General features: G+C 43.8%; 1 protein-coding gene across 1 annotated transcript; it reads left to right on the top strand.

Moving 5' to 3' along the window:
* Positions 1 to 10,739: 10,739 nt before the first annotated feature.
* DFJ58DRAFT_672250 (uncharacterized protein) lies at positions 10,740 to 10,997 on the top strand (the record flags this gene model as incomplete). The annotated part of the gene is made up of 1 exon (XM_041383018.1): positions 10,740 to 10,997. A coding segment is annotated over one exon (258 nt), but the record flags the coding sequence as incomplete, so codon positions are not given.
* Between the last annotated feature and the right edge of the window lie 331 nt (positions 10,998 to 11,328).

Below are 11,328 nucleotides of genomic sequence, written 5' to 3'. Positions count from 1 at the left end.
GGACAGGACATGGGTGGACATAGGGCGTGGACCGGTCAAAGAGGCTTGGCCGAGTGACAGATAAGGAAGGTAGGTCCAGGTATGGCGGTAACATGTAGATATATATGGGAATGCAATCATACAAGCCTAGCGCAGGCTTGATTGTCACAGTGTATCCTTTGTATTGTTAGTGTGAAGGGATTAGTTGGATTATAGTAGAACTAAAAAGATACGACCGAAGATACTACCAGACTTCGGAATGTACGGGTGTCTATTTATATCTTGGAACCTCATCAAGTTGTTCTTAGCGAGACACCAAATTGAGCAAGATACAATTGCATCCACAAATTCAGCCATTATATGGTTATATATGGTAGATATAACACAAACATTCATTCACATATTGCAGTAACATATCTCCGTATTATACAAGTGAACGGACGTGCATAATATCCCATATGATATGGGCCAGCGGACCATGGGCCGAAGGTAGATATATCCTCGACTGTGACGGATGGGCTGGGAGTGTTATTATTCCCGATGGAGACAGGTTGGCCCAGGTGGGGAATATGTAAAGTAGATGGGTGGGCCGATGGACATGAATTTTCAATAGACGGATTGGCCGAGGTAGTTGGATATTATGTAGATGGGTGTACCAAGGTAGATATGTATCAAATAGCCGGGTATATCAAGGGTGCTTCTTATCACATAGACAGGTGGGCCCAGATATATATCATATTAGACGGGTGGGCCGACGAATTAATATTATTTTGTAGACGGGTGGGCCGACGTATTGGTATTATTTTGTAGACAAGTGGGCCGAGGGAGCGGTGAAAGTTTATTATATACGGGTGGACCAATGGTAGACATATATTGCATAGACGGGTAGGGCCGACGTAGGGGTATATAATATAAACGGGTGGGCCCAGGAGAATGATAATTGTAGACATGATGGAGCTCAGCTAGTTGTATATCATGGAGGTAATAATTCAAAGTCATCTAATGATGTAGTATGGCACGGAGCCTTGCAAAGGGGTGAAGTGGAAACTCGAGCGAAGTGTACTGAGTTCCGAGACCTGGGTCTCGACAAACGAATATGTGATGTCCAGCACACTTCCGATCGTCTGGTATTTCATTGAGCAATATATGATAATAGATCTTTGAAAGCCAACATCATCCAAGCCTACCAAATGCCAAATGCCAAGTTCCAACTACCGAAAATCAAGTGAAGTGTACCAATATCCGAGCCCTGACTATCAAATCCCGACAATTGACCATTGAGTCCCGACTACCGAGTCTTGAAACCCGAGTCCTGAAGCCCAAGAGTTGAGTCCTGAAACCCAATGCCTGACCATTGAATCCCAACAATTGAGTATCAAGTCCCGACCAACGAGTCCCAAATATTGAGTCCCGACCACCGAGACCCAACACCCAACACCTGACACCCGACAACCGACACCCGACACCCGAGATTTAAGACTCAAGTTCCGACTATGGAGTCCCGGATATCGAAAATCAAGTGAAGTGTACCGAGATCCGAGTCCAACCTGAAGGATTCCTTAGGCTGGACTTCCAAACCTTTGGATTTGTCCTTCCATCTCTATCCAAGCTTAAGGATTGATTCCTTAAGCTGGACCTTTGCCTTTCTGGCACTTCCTGTCTTTCCAAGACTTATGTCTACTTCCTGTTATCTCCAACTCCACCTAAGTGTAGCCTACCTCTGTTTGCTTCTACTCCAGACCTTGTCCATGGTAGCCTTTATTCTCCTGTCCTATAATCCTGTCCACTCCTGCTGACCTCCGGACCTTTGGATCTCCGGACATCTTACCCTTCGGATATCAAAACCTTCAGACATTGTAACCTTTGGACATCATGACCTTCAGACATCATAACCTTTGGACATCTGAACATTCAGATGGCGCAACCTTCAGACGTCCTGTCCTCTGGACCACTCCTCCTATCTGATCCTGCTTTGGACTCTGTCCCTTGCAGTCTCTCCTCCATGTGCTTCCATCTAGGAAGCTTACCTTCAGAAGTCTTATCTTCGGACCCTATGTTACGAACTAGGATGGTTCTGACGTATGGCTACTCGATAAGAGTAATCGGCCAAGGTCGGTTCAAGACTTCGACGTATACCGAAGTTTCAGGGTTTTCTAAGACAAGGCAAGGAGAGTGTCCTCGACTTGAATTACGTTCAATACGACTTAAGATTGGAGGTCTTAAGCGAAGGAAGTTCCAGGTAAAACCTAGTAAGATTAAAGTAAAGAACTACATAGTACAGGACGAGTTTATATAGTGAATGGTAACGACTTTAGGGCCGGTACGATGAGGTCATAAGACGAGTCAGAGATAACAAGAATAGATCATCTAGCGACGGCAAGATGCGATCATGATGTAATACAATGATGTGAGAAGAGGAAAATGAATAGGGGCGTACTTGACTGTAACACCCTATGCAGCAGGTGAAACTCCTCCAGAGTTTCCTGTACTTCTCTAGAAGTTCCTATACTCCTCCGGAAGGTTCCTGTGCTCATCCAGAAGTCCTCCAGCACTCCACCAGAGTAGCCAGCCTCCGGAAGTCCTTCGGACTTCATTGGATTTCATCTGGACTTCATTCTGAAATTAAGGGCATGTACTCGGGAAAGGTGCAAAATAAAATATACTGACTACTGAGTGCTGAGCACTAAGTGTCGAGTTCCAAGTTCCGAGTTCCGAGTTCCGAGTTCCGAGTTCCGAGTTCCGAGTTCCGAGTTCCGAGTGCCAAGTGCCCCAATGCTTTCGGGTATTAACACCCAGATAGCCCTCGCTCTCAGGGGCCCGTCAGAATGTAGATCATCTCAAACGGATGTGATTTGAGTGAGATATGAACAAAATACTATATACTGGGTAAATTTTGGCATCAGAAGTTCGATGCTTTCGATGTTTTTAATGTCGGCTCTTGATGCTTTCGGGCATTGACATGCAGATAGCCCTAGATCTCAGGGATTCATCAGAATTTAGATAGTCTTAAATAGATATGATGTGAGTGAGATATATGCACAATCCAAGATACAGGGTGAATGAGTCCCGAGTGTTGAGTGCCAAGTGCTGAGTTCTGAGTTCCGAGTGCCGAGTGCCGAGTGCTGAGTGCTCCGATGCGTTCGGGCATTCAATCAGTGTCAGGAGGTGTTCCCTCATCCACCTCAGTGCCTTCAGTGTTGCAATCAAGCTTTCTGCTCTGTGCTGAGTGCCGAGTGCCGAGTGCCGAGTGCCGAGTTCCGATTGCCCCGATGCTTTCGGGTATTGACACCCAGATAGCCCTCGCTCTCAGGGACCCGTCAGAATTTAGATCATCTCAAACGGATGTGATTTGAGTGAGATATGAACAGAATACTATATACCGGGTGAATGTTGGCATCAGAAGTTCAATGCTTTCGATGTTTTTGATGTCGGGTCTCAATGCTTTCGGGCATTGACATGTAGATAGCCCTCGATCTCAGGGGTGTGGCAGAATTCACGTTGTCTCAAACGGATATAATTTGAGTGAGATATTTGCACCATACTATGTATATACTGACTACCGAGTGCTGAGTGCCAAGTTTTGAGTTCCGAGTTCCGAGTGCCAAGTGCCGAGTTCCGAGTGCCAAGTGCCGAGTTCCGAGTGCCGAGTGCCCCGATGCTTTCGGGTATTAACACCCAGATAGCCCATGCTCTCAGGGGCCCGTCAGAATTTAGATCATCTTAAATGGATGTGATTTGAGTGAGATATGAGCAAAATACTATATACCAAGTGAATTTCACCATCAGAAGTTTGATGCTTTTCATGTTATTGATATCAAGCCTTGATGCCTTCAGGCATTGACATGCAGATAGCCCTAGATCTCACAGGTCTGGCAGAATTTAGCCCATCCCAAATGGATAAGAGTTGAGTGAGATATGAGCAAAATCCCATATACTGTGTGTATTTCAGCATTGTAAGGTCAATGCTTTCCATGTTTGCAATGTCTAGCCTCAATGCATTCAGGCATTCACAAGCAGATAGAACTTGATCTCAGGGGCCTGTCACAATTCAGATCGTCTCACACGGATAAGACTTGAGTGAGATATGAGCAAAATATTATATATCAGGTGATTTTTGATGTCAGGCCTTGCACCAAGGGTAAGCACATAGCACAACAGGAATAAATCCTGTTGTCCTAGTATCCGTATATATTGCATATACTATTGAAGGGATGTTGGGGACATATTTTGCCTCAAACAGACATGATTTGAGGGAGATATGAGCAAAATACAATTTATTGGGTGTGTCTGAGCTTCACAGGTTCAATGTCTTTGTTGTCAGGCCTTGTGTGGGAAAAATTCTAAAACATCAGGAGAAACATAAAAACACATCATCAGGGACTGCATCAGGTTTGCTATGATCACACCTATGTATAATATGATAGATTGGCTTCCAATGTACTGTTCCAGTCCCTGAACCAGTATCTGTCAGTGGTATGTATCTCTAAATACAAAAAAACTCGAAATTCAAGGCAATCACTGTGCACTGGTGCAAGAAAGTTACAATCACAAGATATATACATCAGCAAAATATGATTTTGCCACACAGTTACCAGAAGGTCACAAGCTTTGACAGTGCTTACTAGACTAAGGATATGATTGTCATCACTCAATAGTCTTAACTTGCTAGGCATAATATAAGCTTTCTTAATAACCATGACTGTCATGTCTTCCATAATAATCCTAACCCTCACAGCTTATGTATTATGTAGTAATCAACAATCATATTAGACTATCAAGTTAAGACTATTGTATTTTATTCTAAGTCTGTACAATAGACCTGTGATACTTGATGAGTGTCAGCCTGAACAGTATATTAAAGATCACACTATCATACTACACATAGGTATGACTATTAAAGACATGATGTAGTGCCTTATGATGTGTTTTTATGTGTCTCCTGATGTGTTGAGAATGTCCTACATTACCTCATATGTCCATGTGAGGCCATATGAATTCTGCGACACTCCTGACATTGAGGGCTATCCACATGTCAATGAACACAGTCATCTAGGCCTCACATTGAAATCATTGAAAGCATCAAACTCCTGATGCTGAAATACGATCCGAATTCTGAAGGACCCTGGAGAGTGAAGGCTATCTGCATATCAATGCCTGAAAGCATTGAGGCCCGACATCAAAATCATTGAACTTCCAATGCTGAAATTCACCTGATATATAGTATTTTGCTCATATCTCACTCAAATCACATCTGTTTGAGATAATCTAAATTCTGATGGACCCCTGAGAGCAAGGGCTATCTCGGTGGTAATGCCCGAAAGCATCGGGACACTCGGCACTCGGAAGGCACTTGGCACTTGGCACTTGGCACTTGGTACTCAGCACTTGGTAGTCAGTATATGGGATTTCCATATATCTCATTCAAATTATATCTGTTCAGACAATCTGAATTTTACCACACCCCTGAGATTGAGGGCTATCTACATGTCAATACCCAAAAGCATTGAGACCCAACATCAAAAAGATCGAAAGCATCAAACTTCTGATGCCAAAATTCACCCAATATATAGTATTTTGTTCATATCTCACTCAAATCACATCTGTTTGAGATGATCTAAATTCTGATGGGCCCCTGAGAGCATGGGCTATCTGGGTGTTAATGCCCGAAAGCATTGAGACCCGACATCAAAAACATCGAAAGCATCAAACTTCCAATGCTGAAATTCACCCGGTATATAGTATTTTGCTCATATCTCACTCAAATCACATCTGTTTGAGATGATCTAAATTCTGATGGGCCCCTGAGAGCGAGGGCTATCTGGGTGTTAATACCCGAAAGCATCGGGGCACTTGGCACTCGGAACTCGGTTCTCGGCACTTGGCACTTGGTACTCAGCACTCGGTAGTCAGTGTGTGGTATTTTGCATATATCTCACTCAAATTATATCTGTTTGAGACAATGTGAATTCTGCCACACCCCTGAGATCGAGGGCTATCTACATGTCAATGCCCGAAAGCATCAGAACCTGACATCAAAAACATCGAAAGCATCAAACTTCCAATGCTGAAATTCACCCAGTATATAGTATTTTGCTCATATCTCACCCAAATCACATCCGTTTGAGGTGATCTAAATTCTGATGACCCCCTGAGAGCGAGGGCTATCTGTGTTTTAATACCCGGAAGCATCAGGGCACTCGGCACTCGGAACTCGGCACTCGGCACTTGGAACTCGGCACTTGGCACTTGGCACTTGGCACTTGGCACTCAGCACTCGGTACTTGGTACTTGGTAGTCAGTACTCGGTGATTCGAGTCTCGAGACTTGAGACTGGTGATTCACAAGTCAAAATTTGAAACTAATGTGTAGTATCTTATGTATTTCTGTACTCATTTCACTGACTACCGAGTGCCGAATCTCAGGTCTTGGGTATCAGGTCTCAGTACTCGGTACTCGGTATTTCTAGATGACAAAATGTATATCATCTTAAATTTGAATTTTCTTAACTCATAACAATGTATGAGTTTCCAGTTGAGTTTTGAATTTTGAGTTTTGAGTCTCTTGAGTCCCGAGTCTGGGTGTTCAGGGCTCGGGTTTCAGGTTTCAGGTTTCAGGTTTCAGGTTTCAGGTTTCAGGTTTCAGGTTTCAGGTTTCAGGTTTCAGGTTTCAGGTTTCAGGTTTTGGGTTTTGAGTTTTGAGTTTTGGGTTTTAGTACTTGGTACTTGATATTACCCGATGTCGGCCCACCCATCTATGTAAAATTCTGCACTTCAGCCCACCCGTCTATCTAATATGACCCCACGTCGGCCCACCTGTCTATGTAATAAATAATTCACCTCACCCTCGGCCCACCTGTCTATGTAAAATTCTGCACTTCAGTCCACCCGTCTATCTAATATGACCCCATGTCGGTCCACCTGTCTATGTAATAAATAATTCACCTCACCCTCGGCCCACCCGTCTTTCTAATATTACCCCACATCAGCCCACCTGTCTATGTAATAAATAATTCACTTCACCCTCGGCCCACCCATCTATCTCATATGACCCCACGTCGGCCCACCTGTCTATGTAATAAATAATTCACCTCACCCTCGGCCCACCTGTCTATGTAAAATTCTGCACTTCAGCCCACCCGTCTATCTAATATGACCCCATGTCGGTCCACCTGTCTATGTAATAAATAATTCACCTCACCCTCGGCCCACCCGTCTTTCTAATATTACCCCACATCAGCCCACCTGTCTATGTAATAAATAATTCACTTCACCCTCGGCCCACCTGTCTATCTAATATTACCCCCACATCGGCCCACCTGTCTATGTAATAAATAATTCACCCCACCCGTGGCTCACCCATTTATCTAATATTTCCCTACGTTGGCCCACCCGTCTATCTAATAAATATTTCACCGCTCCCTCGGCAAATCCGTCTACAAAATAATACTGATATGTCGGCCCGCCCGTCTATATAATACTATTTGCTATACATCTCTCCTCAGGTCTATAATATATGTCAATCCTACTCTACATATTACCCACATGGGCCCACCCATCTCCATAATAATACTTCTCCTGGCCCATCCGCTATCATCGATGATATATATAACATCAGCATAGATGGGCCCACCCATCTCCATCGGAAATAATATTCCTCCCGGCCCACCCGTCAACATCGGGTATATACATAACATCGGCCCATAATCCGCTGGCCCGTATTACATGGGATATTATGTAGGTCGGGGTGACCCGTATAATACGGGATTTGTCACTGAAGGGGCTCATTCATTGTAGTCTAATGCTATTCGTCATCAGAATCAACAGAAAATTATCACAAACGATTGAAAATTAAGGTGGTTTGTGACCCCAGACACTCCTATATTTGCGGAAATCCATTAGATATATGGTCCAAAATACCTTGTGGTACTTTCCGTGACATGGTCCCAGTGGTCTATGGTCCATGTGCAGTACATCCTCTTTTGGTCCACAAAAATAATAGGGAAGGACCATGGAACATTGGAGAGACCAGCAGAAACATACCTCTTAGGTACAAACCTCTATAGACCACAATCAACCTAAGAGGTATCTAAAAAGGGGTGACCAAAGTGCGGTTCTTGATGTTCGTTTTGACGTGAAGGCAATTGGAAGTAGGCATTCAACCCATTTTCCTGATGGTTTTTGCTTATGGACTCCTTGACTCAGTACTGCTGCAAAACCTTCTTGACATCCATTGGATGTGATCACAAAATTCAATCCATTGTATCAGGGTGCCTGCCATATTGGTCGTGAGATGAGAGCTGTTTTAGGTCTAAAAACACTGCTGTGTGGTTAGCGGTCCATCGTTCTGTGAGCTTAAAGTCTCTTAGCATGTGATGATACATGGCTTTTGAGTATGGCATCTTGAGGGGGGCTGCTTTTATGAGGTTGCGCAGCGGGCCTTCTCTCTTGGCGTAGCTTTGTACTAGGTCCCTGAAATGGCTTGCTAACCCTAAAAATGATTCTCAATTAAGTGCATCAGCGGGTTGTCTCCAATTAACAATAGCTGTGAGCTTCTCTAGGTCTGGCTGCACTCCGTGTGGCCCTATGGTTGCTCCTGCAAACATTGTCTCAGTCATGAACAGTCAGCATTTCATTGGCAATAGAGACAGTTTCCTTTCTTGGCATCATTCAAAAATGTGTTCTAACTTCACCATCATTTCCCTGAATGTGTCTCTCTACATTGGGCCTGGGCTTCCTCAAGCACGAGGTCGGAGTTATCTTCTTCTAGTTGATCGAACAAGTAGGACTCGGCTGAGTCTCGTTCCTGCAGATAGTAGATATGAGAGACAAAGCAACACATCAGTGGGTGCAACTCACAAAATGCATTGCTATGGGTGAGCTCTCCTCCTCATCCTCCTCCTCTTCTTCCTTGACAGGGTGTGAATGTCCAGTATCAGGCCAGGGGGGTGATATGCCTCAAGGAGTTGAAGACGCATCAGAATTGTGAGAGTCAGAAGAAGGATAGTAGGAATGAGGAGAGGGAGAAGAGTAGGCAGTTTTTGGGGAGGAGTGAGAAAATATTTCAGAATTAGGGAACATATGCACAGGTAGCAGCTTGATATGATTGCACAGCTAGACTCAGCATAGGAGATTTCAGAATGAAAGAAGTGTGGGAACTTGCGCATATTGAATCAATGTCAATACCTACTACATGTCTAAAGTGCGGAAAAGTATTTACCAAAGTCTCTAGCATCACTCGCCATCTAAGCCAGCCTCAGACATCTTGTCACAGTTCTGTTTGTGACATTGTCGACATCTTGGAGTTCACAGATGTCGTTCCACTGCAACGATCCCTCAATCCACCTCAGAATTTGAATACTAGTATGGGTCAGAGATTTGATGTTGGCAATGACTCACAATTCGATGCTCAGGCCATGGATGCCATGGATGCCATGGATACCAACTTAGACAGAGACCTCTTTGATATGGTGGGAAATTTGCCTCCAAGTAATGAGGAATGGTATGAGGGCACAGCCAAGTGTTATTCTCAGAATGGCATCACATTTATGGATCTGTTCGATGCTGACAAGTATGCAGGATACAGGAAGGATAACCTGTTTTACCCATTCACATTGAAGGAAGAATTGGAGGTTGCTGACTTCTGTCATATACCATATATCTGGGTACAGATCCAAAGATCCGGATCTCAGATCCGATCCAGATCCGATCCAGATCCGATCCGATCTTCATTTCATTTCCTGTTCATATAACTCTAACTATTGTTCATCTCCTTTCGGTATTCCTAGACTCCGGTAATCTGGTTATCCTTACTTCTGGTATGCTTACTGATCCGGTATGCTTACTGATCCACTATGCTTACTGATCTGCTTTTAACTTGATCCATGATCCATCTGACTTACCAATACGCTGTGCACATACTTGCTTATACTTCGTACATAGCCTCGCACCTTTGCTTATTGATCATTCCGTTAGTTATCCGTAGTATATAAACCCTTGTACATGCGCTGTAGTAGATCAGTTCAAATATCATCTTAGATTGCACTCATTCCATCTGGACTCTAAGTCCCTCCATTATGCGTCCAAGACTTGAGTACAATACTCTTGTCTACTCCGAGACTTAGGATTGACTCCTATAGTCTGTATCTTCGCCTCTGTCTTCGGACAGTCCTCATCCATTAGATTCTAGTTCAGATCCAATCTGGATTAGCCATTACTCTATACGTTCGATATCCGGAAGCCTTAACAGATCTGTTACGATACTTATCTGTCCTGCTAGACGCAATACTCTGAAATAAGGAGCAAGACTCGGGAAAGGGGCACAGCGCATGAGCTGAGGCCAAGCCCTTTGGATTCAATACCTCTTGAGTACAGTCTTAACAACTTCCTACTGCATTCTGCCCTTAGTATGGCAACTATCAACAAGTTTTTGCAGCTCTCTATGGTACATATCTTTCTTGTTGCTTTCACAATTCAGTCATGACAATACCTTGCAGATCAAATGATTGAAACTGTCATTTAACAATGCTAAAGATTTGCAAAGTTTTGACTATTTTGGAGGGATCTGGTTGAGTGTTTGGAGAGTCTCTTCAGTAATACTCTCTTTCACAACCAACTTGACTTTATCCCTTGTCATGTTAACAACACTGCAGCACAGCTCCTGCATGTATATTCGGAATGATTGATGGGTGACACTGCTTGGAGTATCCAAATATGTGCTGTCAATGGACTAACAATATGCGCCATCTCACAAGACTGTAGGATCAACTGCCTCAAGGCACAACAGTCCTTGGCACTGTGCTTTCATCTGACAAAACCAATATCATGACAATGACAGGTGCCAGGGTTGCACACTCACTTCTGCTAGGCCTTGCTAATATTTGCATGTGCACTCACACGAAGCTCTCATCCAAGGCATTCATGCTCACAGCTCTTCTCCCTATCCTGCAGTACATACACCCTAATCAAAGAATGTGGGTATGCTCGAAGATTGTCTCATTCACGAATGTCTTCTATTTATAGTGAGCCAAGCCATTATATCCGGCCTGGCCTGCCATGGCTAGCCATACGAGTCAGCTTTAGCTAAGGCTCATAGAGCCACAGCTCGAGCCAGCTCAAACTGAATCACAGAAGGCTCAAATTCACTCATATTGCTGTGGTCAAGTAGTTACATGAATTTTTGACATACAAACTAGAATACAAAACAGTAAGACATGAGTTATTGTGTGACATAGACCTGCAGACCGTTTAAGTCAACAACTCGATGATTATATAAAAATAAGTGTACTCACATTTATTGAAGTAGCACTCATTTCTGTACAGTCCGAGGGCAGCGGTTGCTGCGCGGGGAATA

Source organism: Suillus subalutaceus, assembly GCF_016647625.1.
Source record: "Suillus subalutaceus strain FC151 chromosome Unknown DFJ58scaffold_406, whole genome shotgun sequence".
Classification (NCBI taxonomy): Eukaryota; Fungi; Basidiomycota; class Agaricomycetes; order Boletales; family Suillaceae; genus Suillus; species Suillus subalutaceus.
Note: the sequence above shows the minus strand (reverse complement) of the source record. Positions and strands in the feature narration are given on the sequence as shown.